Below are 18,124 nucleotides of genomic sequence, written 5' to 3'. Positions count from 1 at the left end.
TGTTGTTAATTTGATTTTTTGTTTGTGTTTTCAAGATGACTATACAATTGTGATACATTAGTATTTATGTATCTTGTATAAATTGATAAGTACTATACTCCTATTAATTAGATACATTAAATAAGCAATTTTGCATTTAAAGTGTTTGCTTAGAGATCAACAGATTATTGTGTGATACATATAGTATTAATTTAAATTATTGTATCATGACCAAATATTTAGCATGATACATTACTATTTTGGTATTTTGTTGTGTTTGTGAAATACTACTTTATAAATGATACGTTGTACATGTAATTTGTTGTAAAAGCATCAATGTTCAAGAATGAGGGTATGCATCAGATTATAGTTATATTTTGTACCTGATATTAAGTATAAGTTAGTTGTTTGTTTGTTTGTGATTGATTCATAGAAATAATTGTTTTATGGAATGCATCACTAATTTATTTAATGTTAACAGGTTGTTGCATCATCTGAGTATCTTTATTCAGTTTATGATTCTGAAAAAAGATACATTGTTTGCCTTGAAAGATAAATATGCAATTGTGGAAGATTTCAAGTTGATAAGATACATTTTTTATATAATGTATTATTTTATAGTTGATATTAATGTATCTGATACAATAAGGTTGTGAAAGAAGGTGTGTGTAAGCTAAAATAAAGTGTATTTATAAATGTATCATTTTGTAGTTGATAATAATGTATCTGATACAATAAGATTATCAATTTTTACGTATTTATTTATCAAGATACTTAATTTGATACACAGTGCCTTATCAAAATAAACTAGATACATTGAAAATTAAGTATCATAGGCATAGAAAAAAAAAGAATTGTAGTAGTGATGTATCAAATCAGTAATAACANCTTTCAAATCCACCCATGATCCACCTTCAATTCAAAATTCAAATTTCTTCGCTCAATTCTATTCCAAATCGTCTAGCTTCATACAACTCAAATTTTCTTCTTTCAATTCTTACCTAAATTGTAATAGATTAAAAAAGTCGAAAACAATAGATGATACGTGATAAATACATTCAAGAATCTGGGAAAACAAGGTGAGTTATGAACGATACATAAATGATGAATTTCAAATTTCTTCTCCCAATTCGTTGAAGATCCTTTAAATTTTGATTCAACATTATCAAAAAAAAATTGAGAAGATACATCATAAATATTTTGATTTTCCTGAGACAATGAAGAATCTGAAGAGAAAAAAGATCTGACATTCAAGAATATGGAAAAAATATGAGCCTCGATTTGCAATGTATAAAATAGATAAGAGTTTTAATTTCATAGTAAAATAGATCTGACAATCGGAGGTATGAAATTACATATATTGTGTTGTTAATTTGATTTTTTGTTTGTGTAGATGACTATACAATTGTGATACATTAGTATTTATGTATCTTGTATAAATTGATAAGTACTATACTCCTATTAATTAGATACATTAAATAAGTAATTTTGCATTTAAAGTGTTTGCTTAGAGATAAATAGATTATTGTGTGATACATGTAGTATTAATTTAAATTATTGTATCATGACCAAATATTTAGCATGATACATTACTATTTTGGTATCTTGCTGTATTTGTGAAATACTACTTTATAAATGATATGTTGTACATGTAATTTGTTGTAAAAGCATCAAAATGTTCAAGAATGAAGGTATGCATCAGATTATAGTTATATTTTGTACATGATATTAAGTATAAGTTAGTTGTTTGTTTGTTTGTGATTGATTCATAGAAATAACTGTTTTATGGAATGTATCACTAATTTCTTTAATGTTAACAGGTTGTTGCATCATCTGAGTATCTTTATTTAGTTTATGATTCTGAAAAAAGATACATTGTTTGCCTTGAAAGATAAATATACAATTGTGGAAGATTTCAAGTTGATAAGATACATTTTTTATATAATGTATTATTTTATAGTTGATATTAATGTATCTGATACAATAAGGTTGTGAATGAAGGTGTATGTAAGCTAAAATAAAGTGTATTTATAAATGTATCATTTTGTAGTTGATAATAATGTATTTGATAAAATAAGATTATCAATTTTTACGTATTTATGTATCAAGATACTTAATTTGATACACAGTGCCTTATCAAAATAAACTAGATACATTGAAAATTAAGTATCATATGCATAGAAAAAAAAAGAATTGTAGCAGTGATATATCGAATTAGTAATAACACTAATAAAGATTAATTTAAGATCCAAGATTAAATTATGTATCAACGTTTTCAAGAACAAAAAAAAAAAACAAAAAATCAAAAGATGAACATAGAGTTAGAGACAATGAAAAAGGTACCTAAATTGAAGTTGAAATAGTTTTGACAGTTAAGAAAATGATTTTAAATATTAAACGTGAATGAGAAAATAATTGCTAAGATTGTGTGACTAAAAATAGAAAGGGATTTGTGGAGTGAAATAAGGAAGGGATAAACATTATTTTTGAAAGTTAGGATTTATAAGAAATTTTGGAGGATTCCCAGCTGGAGGAGTAACTCTCCTGCCTTAAAGGCTAATAATAAAAAATTATTGAATGGTCACTTTCCATTTCTAATTTTCTCATAAATGCACTCTTTGGAAATCTTGCAAATGAGCAAGTCATTAACGAGCTATAGTCAAGGTTTAAAATGTATCCATGGATATTGAGCTTTGGTTTGTTGTAGATTTTGAAATTTGAAACTTAAAAAATTGAGTTTTTAAAATTGTGATTTTTAAAACTTGAAATTTTATTTGGACATGCACTTCTACTTGGAAAAAATTTAAAAAATTTTATAAGTGAAATTGAAACTTTTTCTTTTTAGGATAGATTTTTAAAATCTGATATAAAATCTATTATCAAACGCTCACTTAATTCAAATATTTTGATATAAAAAAAGAGAAAAGATTTGAAATTTAAAAATAAATTAATGAAAGTAACTGTGGAAAAAATTGTGGAGTGAAAAAATGAAGGAAAATCATGAGTAGGAGGTTTCAAATTAATGTATCCGAAAAAAGGAATGATAGGAGCAAAAAAAAGAATTTTTGATATTTTCTGAAATGGCAAGGAAAATATGATAATAAATGATGCGTAGTTAGTTAATTTTTCCTTGAATAATTAACCCATTTAAAATGGATTGAATCGAACCAATAATCATAAATTTTATCCTATAAGTTACCTTTTCCCCCTTCTTTTCTAATTTTATTACTTTGAGTTTCTTAAAAGTTGAAACTAGGTTTTTTAGGGAATTGTGCAAGTAACTACTTGTACATCACAAACACTTATTAAGTTTGCAATACAACAATCCCTGTTTATTAAAATTAATAGACAGAAGAAAATGATTCAATGAGCTTTATGAATTTATTTGATTAAAATTAATAAATTTTGTAGGTCTGAATTTAGTGGAATGAGTAGTAGAGGGCCATTGATGTGGAATTAAGCACACTTGATTCATAGGAAAAGAAAAGGGATTGTAAAATCTCTAGAATTACGGTGTATATAAGAGAGGTGGGCTTAAAATGATATTCCCTCCGTTTACTTTTACTTGTCACACTTTGATTTGACACTCATTAAAAAAATAATTATTGATAAGGTATTTTACCTAACTATTCCCCGTTAAATGATGTCTTGAAAAAAGATTCGAAAAATATTTCTTCCATTCACTTTTACTTGTCACTTATTTCTAAAATAGATTTTCATTTTTAGTCGTCACTTTTGACGTATTAACAAAAGACAATAAACTTTTTTCATGTTTTACACTCAAGGCTCAACATTAAATACTTATTTTTCAAACTAAGTATTTAATATTAAGGATAAAACATGAAAAAAGATTAATATCTTTTCTTAATATAATAAAAATCTATTTTAAAAAATAATAAACAGAGGTAACAAGTAAAAGTAATAGTATTGGAGAAGATTATAATAATGGAAATAATAAGAGAAAGTAAAATTAAATAAAAATAAAAATAAAGAAGAAAAAAAGAATACAAAAACAAACAGTTAAAACAAAAAAAAAAGTTTGGGAGGGGCAAATTCAAGCAGAGGGATCAGATTGGTAAAAATGAGAGCGCCCAAATTGTCGTAACCAGGCTGGGCTGGAACGCTCTTCTCGCATATTTTATTGCGAGTAATGACCACTCATCACATCCCATTAAAACTTGCCTGAAGGATCATGTTTTTTCAAAGCCCACAGCCTACATTATTTATTCAAGCTACCAACCCCACAACTCTCTTCATTCTCCAGTGTGGGATATTTACTTCCAAAGGCTAATTTTTTTTTTGGATAAAATATTAGATGGCTGTTGGTTCAGCATTTGGTAGCCCTCACCTTGCTAAAATTGTTGTAATTTTCTGGGAATGTTTGGCCATTATTTCAATGAAGATTGAAAAAGTGTGTAGATAGATATGAATCTTACTAAAAAGTTTTGCAATATTGAAGATGATAATGGATACGAGAAAGGAAAATCAAACGACGATAGAGTATAGTACTGATGATGAGCAAAAGGAAGCCAAGAGAAGGGTGGACTTTCATGTCAATATTGTAAATGTGAAGTTTATCAGATCATGGCTGAAATAATGGAGTTGAGATTTTGCAAATGGTGATGTATGTTATGCTTGAAGAGTCTGATACTCAATGTTACTGCTTCTACTACTACTGATTTACAAGCATTTATTGTGTTTTACTCTTATTTTAGTCCATATTTCACTTGCACTTCTGGATACAATTCGAATCAGCCCATACAACATAAATTCAAAAGTTGTTAACGGAAAAAGAGGGATCCACATCGCAACATGTATCTAGTGTTGCATTGATCCAACTTAACAATGGCTCGAAAAGAGGGATTGACAAGAAAAGCCATGTTCCAGAGAATCGGTGATGCTTCAATCAAAAGTTTCATGTCCCTCTTCTGCTTTACAGAGTGCAGGAACATCAGAAACATAGAGGTCCTTATTTAATAAAGAATGTCATAGGTTACACGTTAAGATCATCAATGTCTTAGTCATTAACAAAAGTATAAAGCGTCTCTACAGTTTTTCTGCAAAGAATGAAGGGAGAGGGGAAAAGAACAAACATGTAGAGGTAAACTGATATCAGTAGTAGTTCATGTCATCAGCTGCCAACATCCATCTTTATCACTTGCTTCCATTTCTATCGAGATCACAGAACAAGAGTTGCCCATGGAGGAGAATCCATGCCGAACCTTTTAAACTTCAGAGGACAAATATAAGTAACGAGTTGTACATAGATGTCTGAACCAACCAACCAAAATCACACTGGGATTCTTCAAGTTCATGTGCCCGCATCAATTACCAAGCAATCCTGAACTTGGCATTATGTGAGAAAATTACGGCTGACAGTCAAATTAGCTTGCATATGGTGTGTTTTATGAGAACCATCCTTGGGAAAATGGAAAGCTTAGTGTAACATGGCTGATCGGAGATTCCAAATTTAATACCATTGATTACCAGGTCCACCTGGTGCTGCAGCTACTTTTCTTGCTATGTACTGTTCAGGTTTTGGCTGCACCCCATTTGAAACTTCAGTACTATCTTCACCCCTTTCATTTTTACAGCTGGGATGTCTTCTAGGGTACGAAGTATTGGAAATGGGATATTGAGTCGGACCACCAGGGTTCCTTGCAATTCTTCGCTGTTCAATGACTTCTGCTGCTGTCGCTGCTGCTCCACAGTTGTTGTAGCGCAACACTGAGCTGACCACCCTCCCAGGTCTTGCAGCACCACCTGCTGACAAATTCTCCTCTTAATAACATAGTAATGGCACTACATTCTAAAGCAGCCTGGTATCGCTTAAGCAATGTATCTCTCCTATACAAATAGGGAGTGAGCACACTAGGCCATCATGTATCAGTTCTATCTATATCTGTTTTTCATTAATAAGAATAATAATAATGAGCCAGAGAAGAACAGGACTTGACATAGAATTTCTCACCATTGCAACTGACTTCATCCTTAGTGACACTTCAAAGAGTTAATTCAGAATGAGCTACAAATAGAGTGGTGCAGGTGACAATACACGGAGTCGGATTCACTTACACAGTAACAGTACATTATGGGGTGTATAATATGCAAGTATATCAGAGCTTTGTAAACTGTACTCTCTATTAGTTTATACTTTTGCTTTCTAGATGTCCATAAAGTCATAAACATCACCAACTTAGTGCTGATCATTTGAGTAAAATTCCTTTATTTACTGATAAAAAATAATAGGAAGAACCAAAAAATGTAAAGAAGAGAGTACACGGTCTTTAAAAAAGAAAGAATGCCTCAAAAAAAAACAGAAGTATGAGCAGTGTGATGGGAGACTTGTTAAAATCATGGACTCCTTATATTTAAGAGACATTTTTTTCTTTTTTAATGACTGTATTCTATTAATCATATTTAAGAGACATTTCTCTTTTTCTCTCTCCCCCCCCCCCAACCCACCCCCAAGGTGTCTTGATGCGTTTTGTAAATCCTGATGCAGTCGGTTTCTGCACCTCCTTGTTGCTATTTTTTCATAAAATTCTCTTTTCCTCATCACAAAAGAGAAGGTCAGAGAACTTACCAACACTTTGGTGTGTTTGGTATGGAGGAAAATGTTTTCCAATTTTCCTATGTTTGGTTAATCAAAATGTTTGGAAAACAAGCTCCTAAAAATGAGGAAAATGACTTCCCTAATGGAAGTAGGGAGAACAAGTTGCATAAGTGACATTCAAGTTTGTTGCTCCTCCCCACCCACCCGACCCTCACCCCCGGGGCGGAGCTAGCATAGAGTTAGGGGGTTATCCGAACCCCCTTCGGCGGAAAATATTACTATTTATACATGGTTAACATTATTTTTTACGTATCTACTAGTAGATGTCGAACCCCCTTCGATTAGTTCGTGGTTTACTTTTTCAAATTTTGAACCCCCTTATTAAAATTTCTAGCTCCGCCACTGCTCACCCCCCTTGACCATCCCACTTCCGTCACCCTAGAAACCCCACCCCCCATTCCTACTCACCTCCATAACGTTTTGCTAGACAACATATAATTGCTCTAGGATAATATTTTTTTGCTTACTTACCAAATACTAGAAAATAAGAAAGAGACACCTATTTTCCAAGAAAGTATTTTCAAGGAAATCATTTTCCGTCATACCAAACACACCCGAATCATTAATTATCAGGCTGTCAGATTAGAAATCTCTACTAACACTCACATTTCGTGTTCATGCAAATGCACCGACTAGAAACTTAGAAGCAAATGTATAAACCAATAACTAAGTCTTTCATGATAAAAATGTCTGCGGACACCACCATCTCTGACTTTATTTTCAATTACAAATAAAAGATGAGTTGGCAGAAGTCAAAAGGTCTTTAAATAGTTTGCCTAGGAAACTTACACTTAAATCACCCCAAACATCTGACAACCTCCAAAATATAATGTGCTAACACTTCACACTTCAGCAACATCTAATACTTCAAAGTTATATTTTTCAAACACTATAAAAACTATTTCCAACATCTAAGACAATATAGTCCTTGAAAGAATGTTAATACCATGAAATTACTAATATTACACATTGTTAACTAACGAATTGGATTACTCCAAGTGATTCAATTGTACATTTTTGGAGTAGGAGAAAACATTAATATATACAAGTACACAGTTAAACAGCATAAGAAAGGTTCATAAATACTAGTATAGCCAACATTTTGGATCATTCCAAAAGGAAAACTTGTCGCCTGAGACGGGGGAATACTACTTCTGTGCTCACAATTTGGCAAGACAGAAATTTTAACATGTCTTTTCCAGGTTTTACACGTAGATATCCAACAAATCATTGCATATGCTAATTCATTCAAATTCGCAAGGAACTGCAGCATCCCAATATGTCTTACCCCATAATGCAGATGGAAGAAAATAATCATGAGTGCATACACCATCATCAATACAAAAAGGGAATTCTACTCATTTGAATATAGCTGGCGACGATCAAAAGAGAGACTGAATACTACTCTCAGAAAAATAAAACCATTTGAATATTGATGGCAACAATTAAAGCAGAAACATTAGTACTCCTATCAGAAAACATACTTCCAGCATTTAAAATATGAAAAGAGATCAACTGTCGGACCCTACTAGAAGTGTTAATAAACTAGTGAAATCAAACCTTGAACATTCTGAGGAACTTGTAGAGGCAGCCTTGTCATGGGGATCATTGAACTCCGGTCCGCTTGTGGTTTCTCATCTTCTTTGATAGAGCACTTAGAAAGATCATTTGCAACTTCAACTGGATTTTGCACTGAATTGTCTGAATATAATACACAAGCCCTGTATCTATAATTTATCAGTGGCTAAAGTTGTGCAATAATTGAGAAATGTCTGATAGCCAAAACTTGCAGGGCACTCCTTTTGTTAGAAAAACTAGGAAAAGAATAAAAAATGGTCAAAGGAGAAAGGATTTGATCAACCAGCATGACTGCCAGGGACTAACCTAGGCAGGGATGATGAGTGCTGCCTCTCAGGTGGAGCAGCAGTGCCTCCTTTGCCATAATGCTCTTCAAGATATGCAAACTGCTTCTTGAATTTGTCAACGGCACTGGCGAGTGACACAAGAAACTATAAGTAATCCTTTTTGGCTCCAGTCAAGCGATGAAACCAATTATGTTTCTTAAAAGGAACAACAGTAAATAGCACTTTGTGATTAGTCCAAAGGGCGGGTCACAGACGGATTTCTCGGTTATCAAAAAAAAAAAAATTAGATTTTTATAAGTAATAATGAGCTTATTGATATAAGATCAAGTGATCGCTGATATGTACCATAGCAGAATATTATGGTTGCCACCAAAGTTTCTCATTCACCCATTGCCTCACTCCATAGATTTTGTAATGCAGCTAGCTAAGCATGCATACACAATTAAGCCAGAAATGATAGTTTTCTCTTAGAGGAAGGTTCTCTAGTGGGTTAAAAGCAGTCTGAATGAGGCTTGATAATAGAACATATTTTTAATAATAAGCTTGACATGACTGATCAAGGAGAGTACCAAGTACACTGTACACCAGTCATTCTTGGGCATACCTATGATAGTATCAAGTTTAACTTCTTGAGATAATAAGAAAACTTAAGTCAAAGTGCCATATTTCCCCTCCATTTGTAAGCTTCTAAAGTTGGCTACATCTTTCTCAAGCAATGTCAGATGAACCATGCTATTTTCTTTATCAGGCAGATGAATCATAATTCATGTGATCGGCAAAATGAGGGTTGACCAAGATACTACCACATCCAAGTATGGGAAGTTTATAGATACAGATGGCTACCTTCAATATAAAACAATAAGCATACCGTCATATCGAACGGGGTTGGTTTCATTCCAAGACCTTCCTAGAGTACAAGAAATCTAAATTTACCCATTAACATGTCAAAGAAAACAAGACCAGAATCACTCCCATTAATCCTACATTAAAAGAGTTCTCAAAAGTTTGACTAACATGGAAATGAAGTTAAGAGTTCCTTCGAACTCTGAACTACCCCAAGGAGGAGAAACGAACAAGAAGTCTGCCCTGATTCACAATACTGGTAAAGCAGTTTACCCCAGAACTACATTGATTAATTAACTTTTAATCAAAGGAAAAACATGGAGGTTCCCATTCATACCAAATGGAAGAGTTCAGCACTATAATTAACCAAGGAAATAGCAGAAAGAAAGAGAAGACTTCATGTGAAGGACGTGAGCTTAAGTAGAAGTATGAAACTTTTTCAACTCTATCCACCTTTCTAAGGAAAAACACGAAATTGTGGCCATGCCACCTAAGATGCCACACTGAAACTTAAAACATATTATACAGATGTGCTATGAACACATTGCCATGCACATGCAAATAAGAGGTATGAATGTGGAGAAAACCATGCAATACACAGGTTCAAAGACAAGAAAAAAACTCAGTTTGAGATAAATGTACCTTGGGTACATGAAACTTGTTGGTTCTTGCCCCTCTAAGAACTCCTTCAACATTTTTGGGTGGTATTCAAGAATTTCTCTGTATATCAGCTCCCTCACATCCTCCTTTGTTATCCTTCGCCTTTCAAATTCAAACTCCATTTTTGTAACTGGTTGAGCAGAAGGTTCTCTTTCCACTTTGGCTAGATTTCTGAAATATGGATCTGCGAGAGCCTGAATTTTGAACAAGGAAAAAAGCCCAATTAGGAGCTGGAGTCACAAATAATACAACTTTGTGGAAACAGATAGAGCTAGTGTATTTGTACCTCTTCTGCGTTAGGACGATCCTTAGGATCAAAAGCAAGCATCCTTTCTAGCAAACGAAGTGCCAGGGGATCTGCATGTGGAAACTTATGGGAGAAAGGTACAGGCTTTTTCTTACGCATACTGCTCAAATACCTCCGAGCCTTTTCATTTCTTATCTATAGGCACATAGCAACCATATATTAGCCACAAAACTATCAGAGTAGACCATCTTGAGTTCCAGGGAAAAAGTAGGGACTTACCCTGGCAATGGATTCTGGGGAGGGTGTGCCCAACAGATCGGTCATCAAGTCTAATTGGTGAACCACATTTTTACCCGGAAAGAGAGGCTTCCCAGTCAATAGCTCTGCAAATATGCATCCAATGCTCCATATATCAATTGCTGGTGTATACTGAGGACAAATCACAATAAACTGATCTTAGAATGTGCTGTTATCATAATAAAATGAAGAAAATTATAGCTAATTCATCAAGAAATCAGAATAATTATCCAAAGCAGAAAAGTGTATATTCACACCTTAGAGAAAAATGATCCACACAATTCAGGAGCCCTATACCACCTTGTGGCAACATAATCCTACAGGAACAAATAACAGGTGATGTTAGATGTTCCATGTTCCTCTAATCTCATTAATAGAACTATTTTCGAAGTTAAAAGTTTTATGCAGAGCATTAAGAAGCATACAGTCCAAAATATAGCTGTAGGAGTATCATTGAAGGCCACTCTTGCAAGACCAAAGTCGCAGATCTTAAGCTTGCAGTCAGCATTTGCTAATATATTTTTGGGTTTCAGGTCACGGTGAAAGACATTGGCTGCATAATATTCCAACATAGAGGCATTGTTAGAATTGGAAAAACATAAATATGGCCTTTGTGGAAGAAAGTCATAGTAATTAAAGCACAATCTTGTAGCCAGCATACAACCTGTGTGTATATATTTTAGCCCTCGAAGAAGCTGATAAAGGAAAAATTGATAATGTTCCGGCGTCAGATCATCATTTGCTTTAATGACTTGATGCAAATCAGATTCCATGAGTTCAAAGACAACATAGATGTCCTTGAATTCCCTCCGAGAAGGAGGTAACAATATATGCTTGATTTCCACTATATCTGGATGCCGAAGAAGCCTAAGAAGCTTGATCTCACGAAGGATACGTGTGGCGTCAGAGACATGTTCAAAGATGTCATTTATCTTCTTGATTGCAACTTTTTCCCCTAGATGGGTATCATACGCAGAGCATACTACACCATAGCTACCTTTGCCAATAACTTCCTCTATCTTGTATCGGCTCCCTTCACCATATTCAGTAAAGAAATCTACATCTCCAGACCCCTGCATATTCATATTATAATTCATAAGATGGGTTATAAGATTTGTCAAAAATGGATCTTATTACTATAATTCAATTGCTACACACGTGATATCTTAATAGGAATGTTTTTAAGTGTGCAGCTATGCTATTCCAACCTGCACAAGCTATGAGGAATTCACTGATTTCTTTTTTATCAAAACTGTATAAGTCGATATATTTGATTCACCCCACAACTGTTTATCAATAGAATTGGATCATAGAATTAAACTTGCACAATACCACAGTACAACATTTATTAGGTCTAATATGTCAATTAGCCTTAAACCTCACCACATATCAAAGCCTGAAAAGAAGATCCAGTCACCGCTTAACTAGGTTCCTAAATTATACAACTCTCAACATATCAATCCTCCAACCAATTGTCCTAAGCCAGATAACTACAACAACAACATACAGTGGGATCCCACAAGGGGGGGTCTTGGGAGGGTAGAGCATACGCATACCTTACCAGATAACTGATTGCCCAAATTTAAATTGGTTCTCAATCAGACGATCGCGTTATTAAGTCAATTTTCTAAAGCTAATAATAACCCACAATCAAAAACCATTACTACTGAGTAAAGGAACAACAAATCTAAATGGTTGTGACAACTAGGTTAGTACTGTAACTGATTCTACCATACTACTTATAGCTTCAACTAGTATCCAAGCTGACAAATTTGAAAAGACCCTTACTTTTTTTCGCTGATCAGGCTGCATACTTCAGGTGGCAAGCATCAAAACCACAAACAACAGCTAGCAATAAGCAAAAAGGTCAAGAATCTTATCCAAAAAAAGTAACTCAACCAAGTTGACTTCCACCCTATAGATCAAAAACTATACCTAGAACCCAAAAGTAACCACACAAATGATCAGATTCAGACAACACCCACAAACAATCTTACAGTTCAAACCCCAAAAACAACCCCAAATCTCAGGAACAGGCAGAAAGGGTAAAGAATGGGAAAACCTTGTACAGCTTTCAAGATCCAATATGAGTAAAAAAAGAGTTTGTGGGTGGCACTGTATGACAACAAATTTGGGATATAGCTGTAAATAAAAGTACTCCACTAAATAGAAAAAGTTCAACAAACAAACAACAGTTGTCAATGATCTAGAAATGCACATACAACAATGTTAAGATTGAAAACTGTTAATAACTATGCTAAAGATACAATTTTTAGAGAGAGAAATTGAGTAAAAATCAGATCTTGGAAACACCCAACAAGAGAGAAAAGGTAAAGAAGATGGAATATCTCTACTACTGTATGTTCAAGTTTTGTATAAGAGAGAGAGAGAGGAAATAGGGAAATTTGGATTAGAAAATTTCTATCCATAAAACTTTGGGGACCATATTAATAATTTTCTTTTCTTTGGGGGTGAAAAGGACACAATTTCCCACTGGAATATATTCACTAGATTTTACAGTTATATATATTAACAAGATTTTTTGCTAACATTTAGTGGTTAGGGAGCGTTTTGGATTAAGACTAATAATTTAGTATATTTATTTGGTAAAGTAGTTGATTTATTTTAATTTTTTCTCCTAAAACACCTGAAGAAAATTATAGTTACTTCACTTTTTTTAATAAAATATAATCTTTTGGTTGCTAAATTGGGGAATCTTGTAATCTTGATAAAAAGTCTAAAGAGGTCATAATTTGGACTAAAAAAAGAGTGACTTCAGGTAGCTAACACTTGTAATTTGTGGAAAATTCTTGAATTGACTAAACTCATTGTAACATAGGATTATTTGACTAACTTTTGCTTAGCACAATTTTTTTCATATGTTGTTTAATATTTGTAGTTATACGCGATTAAATTTAGATTCTAAGGTTTAGTTTTTTTAAAAGTAACACTTTCAACATGATTTTTTTTATTTTTCAAAAGCTTGAATCTGAAATCCTTGATTAAAAATATTGATCGTCACATATTATGTATATAAAACTAACATATTCAAAGAAAAACTCCAAAATCTTACTTTTTAAAAAGATTTTATTATTTATTCACCCCCTTTAATAGCTTGGATATTGTGACTTTTTATCTGTTAATTAAGGCGTTAATTAATATTAACTTATTCTAATGATTCTTTAAGAAAAATAATAGAAGTGCAATTGAATCATTTTAATTTCTAGGTAAGAGGGGAGATTGGGTGGGAGAGAGGGCTAGAAAGTAATTATTTGGAATAAATTAACTTTGTTATAATATAATGTCAAATTTGAAAGTTAAAACTAAAATATTAAATGAAGTTATCAATTTAATAAATATCAAGAGAATTTTAGGATTAAATTATTAATAAGTAATTTATTTCATAGACATTATTGGATAAGTAATTTATCTCTTCGTTGAATTTTTCTAATTGACCTTCTCTAATTGATTAAAGGGAAAAAAAATAATACCTTAAAATACAAGTTATCGAAAATATTATAAATTACTTTACAGTAATATTAACTATGACTATGAAATAGAGATATATATATATTATGCTTAAAACAAACTGCGCCTCACATTGAAGCCATCTAAAATGTGAGAAACAACAACCAAAAATGGGTGGGTGGGGGGCGGGGGGGGGGAGGGAGGGATAGCAACAAAAAAGGGAAATGTTATAAATGTGGATACTTATTTAAACACACAATTAATTTAATAAATTTGTAATTGGATAAGTTTGTAATAAGATAAGCTTGCAATCAAGCAAGCAGCTTACAAAACAACTTATATTTCATTTATAAATAAGAAGACATTTCAATCTTGCATCAATTTAAAGAGAAATAAAATCGCTCACTCCCTTAAAAATGTTTTGGCTATTTCTCTATCTCTTATTATCTTGATTTTGTATTATTTCTATAGTTGGCAATTAGAAGTGAGCAATATTATATTGTTGCACTCTAAATAGGCCTCTAATATTAACAAAGTTCTCATCTAACATATTGTTGATCAATCTTGACAAGAACTCAACACCAACAAAGAAGGAAACAAATGATCACCATATTTGATGCTTTTGGTAGATTTGAAGAAGCTCTTAACCATTTAAAAAAATAAAATATCACATATCGATAATGATTCTGTTTACTTTATTTACTTATATTTCAGAAAATTCTATTTTTCTTAAATATATTTATAAATACTCTCAATCCATTCTATCGTATGCTTTTGTCATGTCAAATTTCATAACACTATATAATTTCTTGCGTTATATAAGATTGATTGATGCATGTATCAAAAAGAATATTGTTAGCAGTTGATTTTTTTTCAATAAAATCAATTGGATAAGGAGATATTAGTATTTAAAGTTTATAATTCATAATCTTATAAATGATTTGGATAATAATGTACAACAAAGGAATCAAATATTGTTACAAATCCATTTAATATGAATGTTTCTTTTCATCAACCTAACGTAATGCATGTATTAATCTAATGTAAGAATTAAAGATTACTAACGTATTTTGGTTAAGGTAGTAAACGGATGATTTCTACCTCTTATAAAAGGGTCTTCTTCACCCTTAAGAAATACACAATTGAAGAGATTAAAATAAGGCACTCAACTTTATACTTTCCATCACACTTTGCGTTACTTTCTTGTTCAAGTATTCTTGCATTTTCCTCTTGTTTTACAACACGTTATTAGCACGAGTCTCTAACCAACTGAGACCTACTTAATTCAAAATTAATTTCTAAAAGTTAATCAACTTTCTTTTAGAGTCAGGTATACATTTATCTGTTTATAACATCTCTAATAGGACTTGCACAAATCTATGATTGATAATTTAATTACTGCATATATAACTTGATTTAGCTATTATTATGATACTTTACTAGGCATAATAATCAATACGTTTCAAGTTTATATTGTTATGTTATTTATATGCTACTAACTTATAACTCTAAATTAACTACTAAGTAATATGATAGCATGCTAGTTAAAATAACTCGTAAGTATTTTCATACATTATGATAAGTATATTGGTGTGTCATAAAGAAGAATATTATTGTATTAAATATGACTTGAAACTCTTACAAAAATTTGGCGTTAATATCTATTGAAATTAATAATAAATATTGTAGAACAATTAAAATTACATATTAAATCTACTGTTTCAATACGTCATTAGTTTATATGTTTTTGAGACATTCAATGTTCATGCATATAACATATAATATATTTGATAATCATATTATACTTTATCATTTGAACATTAATTTATCATTTATTATAAAGAAACCAACATTATAATATTAACTCAATTATTTTATGATAGTTTTCATCATGTCGAATTTGTCAAAGCTTGAATTTGTGGCACTTGACATTTCTGGAAAGAACTATTGTCATGGGTACTTGATGCTGAAATTCACCTTACCGCTAAGGGTCTTGGTGATTGTATAATCGAAGGAAATAAGGCATCAAGTCAGGATAAACCGAAAGCTATGATTTTCCTTCGTCGTCACCTTAATGAAAGTCTGAAGGTTGAATATTTAACAGTGAAAGATCCACTTGAATTGTGGATAGGTTTGAAAAGGAGGTATGACCACCTCAAGGCAACTGTATTGCCAAGGGCTCGTTATGAGTGAATGCACTTACGATTTCAAGATTATAAAACCGTAATTGAGTATAACTCTGTTGTATTTAGAATCACTTCCCAATTAAAATTATGTGGGAAAGTTATAAAAGATGAGGACATGTTGGAAAAGACACTAACTACTTTTCATGCCTCCAATATGATATTACAGCAACAATATCGTGAAAAGGGTTTAAAAAAATACTCTGAATTAATCTCATGCCTTCTGGTGGCTGAGCAACATAATGACCTTTTAATGAAAAATCATGAAGCCCGTCCCACTGGAAGTGCTCCATTACCGTAGGCTTACAGGGTAGAAGCACATGGCCAGTCTGAAATAAGATAAAATAATCAGGGCCATAATAATGCGTGTGGACATGGCAAAGGCAAAAGACGGTATAATAATCGTCAAGGTGGTGGTCATAACAAAAGGGAGAACAATATAGGTTCTCAAAATAATCCTTCAAAAGGCAAGGGCGATCACTGTCATCGTTGTGGCCTTAAAGGTCACTGGAAAAATGAATGTCGGGCACCTGAGCATTTTGTCAGGCTGTATCAAAATTCCTTTAAAAGGAAAGGGAATAAAGGTGGTGCCTCCTCTTCTAATGCCCGAGTGGAGTCACATTTGACTATCAAAGATGATGCTCAAGCAGGGTCTTCTCAAAAATATGATGAGAATGTTGAGGCGAATTTAGCATTGAAAGATGATGCTTTTGATGGGCTCGATGATATTACTCATCTAGAAGCTGAGGACTTTTTTGGGGATCACAATTGAAGATTGATAATTGAACTGGGAAATGAATAATATTATGTGTTTTTAATGTCTTACTTAAAGTTCATGTACTTAAATTTTCTTTTGTTAAGTTTCGTACTTCTTATTATGTATTTTTATTTTTATGAAGATAAATAAAATTTTTCAGTCTTCAGTTGGATCCAAGATGAGTAATGGAGATATGTGTCTTCTGGACAGTGCCACAACTCATACGATATTAAGAGAAAAAAAATATTTCTCTCATTTAATAATGAAAAAGGCATATGTTAATACAATATCCGGTAGTACAAAATTGATTGAGGGCTCTGGAAGAGCAGCCTTATTACTACCTGGAGGAACATTATTGATAATTGATAATGCATTGTATTGTAGTAAGTCTCACAGAAACTTGTTAAGTTTCAAGGTTATTCGCCAAAATGGCTATCATGTTGAGACTGCGAATGAAGGAAAGGTTGAATACCTTTATATTATTACAATAAATGCGGAGAAGAAAACTGCGCATGAAAAATTACCTGCACTTTCTTCGGGGTTGTACCATACAAATATTGGTACGGTTGAATCACATGACGTAGTAAACAAAAGGTTTACTGGTTCTAATGATTTTATCATTTGGCATGACCGGTTGGGCCATCTCGGTTATAATATGATGCGCAGAATAATTGAGAATTCACATGGGCATACTTTGAAGAACCAAAATGTTCTTCAATTAAAGAAATTCTCTTGTGCTGCTTGTTCACAAGGAAAATTGGTTATCAAACCATCAGTGGCTAAGGTTGGGGTAGAATTTCCTGCATTTCTGGAACAGATACAGGGTGATATATGTGGACCTATTTACCCTGGTTGTGGACCATTTAAATATTATATGGTCTTGATAGATGCATCTACAAGATGGTCTCATGTGTGCTTATTATCAACTCGCAATATGGCTTTTGCGAGGTTGTTGGCTCAAATAATAAGGTTAAAAGCACAATTTCCAAATTATGCAATAAAAACAATTCGTCTTGATAATGCTAGTGAGTTTACATCTAAGGCATTTAATGATTATTGTTTATTCACTGGAATAACAGTTGAACATCTTATTGCACATGTTCATACAAAAAATGGTTTAGCAGAGTCATTGATTAAACGTCTTTAATTGATAGTTAGACCATTGTTGATGGGAACAAAGTTGCCTATTTCAATTTGAGGGCATGCTAT

The 18,124-nt window shown here is 32.5% G+C and overlaps 2 protein-coding genes and 1 non-coding gene across 7 annotated transcripts in view; all 3 read right to left on the bottom strand.

Moving 5' to 3' along the window:
* Positions 1-18,124, bottom strand: part of LOC125869798 (glutamine synthetase, chloroplastic) — a 115,060-nt gene that overhangs the window by 73,998 nt on the left and 22,938 nt on the right. The window lies entirely within an intron of this gene.
* LOC125854023 (small nucleolar RNA Z279/snoR105/snoR108) lies at positions 4,043-4,149 on the bottom strand. The gene has a single exon (XR_007445321.1). It is a non-coding gene; the product is annotated as a small nucleolar RNA Z279/snoR105/snoR108 (small nucleolar RNA).
* Positions 4,879-12,885, bottom strand: LOC125869650 (mitogen-activated protein kinase 15). 4 transcript variants are annotated; one of them, XM_049550108.1, is made up of 10 exons: positions 12,296-12,885; positions 11,172-11,580; positions 10,933-11,060; positions 10,765-10,824; positions 10,490-10,639; positions 10,250-10,405; positions 9,946-10,157; positions 8,480-8,584; positions 8,156-8,322; positions 4,879-5,745 (listed from the first exon to the last, which is right to left on the bottom strand). In XM_049550108.1, the coding sequence occupies exons 1-10, from the start codon at positions 12,317-12,319 to the stop codon at positions 5,450-5,452; spliced, it is 1,707 nt and encodes a 568-aa protein (XP_049406065.1). In that variant the 5' UTR covers positions 12,320-12,885; the 3' UTR covers positions 4,879-5,449. The 4 variants fall into 4 exon arrangements, with proteins under 4 accessions (XP_049406065.1, XP_049406073.1, XP_049406068.1 ...); XM_049550116.1 differs by having other exon boundaries at positions 8,156-8,316; positions 12,296-12,884; XM_049550111.1 differs by having other exon boundaries at positions 4,879-5,742; positions 12,296-12,882.

The sequence above is a fragment of the Solanum stenotomum genome, chromosome 1 (assembly GCF_019186545.1).
Source record: "Solanum stenotomum isolate F172 chromosome 1, ASM1918654v1, whole genome shotgun sequence".
In the NCBI taxonomy this organism is placed as follows: Eukaryota; Viridiplantae; Streptophyta; class Magnoliopsida; order Solanales; family Solanaceae; genus Solanum; species Solanum stenotomum.
The sequence above is the reverse complement of the archived record's forward strand: the minus strand, read 5'-3'. Positions and strand labels throughout refer to the sequence as shown.

What these genes read in the sequence shown, in the direction of transcription:
- LOC125869650 (XM_049550108.1), bottom strand. Translation starts at nt 12,319, where the DNA reads ATGCAGCCTGATCAGCGAAAAAAA. An exon ending in AGCCTGATCAGCGAAAAAAA is followed by an intron (nt 11,581 to 12,295) that starts GTAAGGGTCTTT and finishes ATGAATATGCAG; the next exon opens with GGGTCTGGAGATGTAGATTT. An exon ending in CACTCATCATCCCTGCCTAG is followed by an intron (nt 8,323 to 8,479) that starts GTTAGTCCCTGG and finishes GATAAATTATAG; the next exon opens with ATACAGGGCTTGTGTATTAT.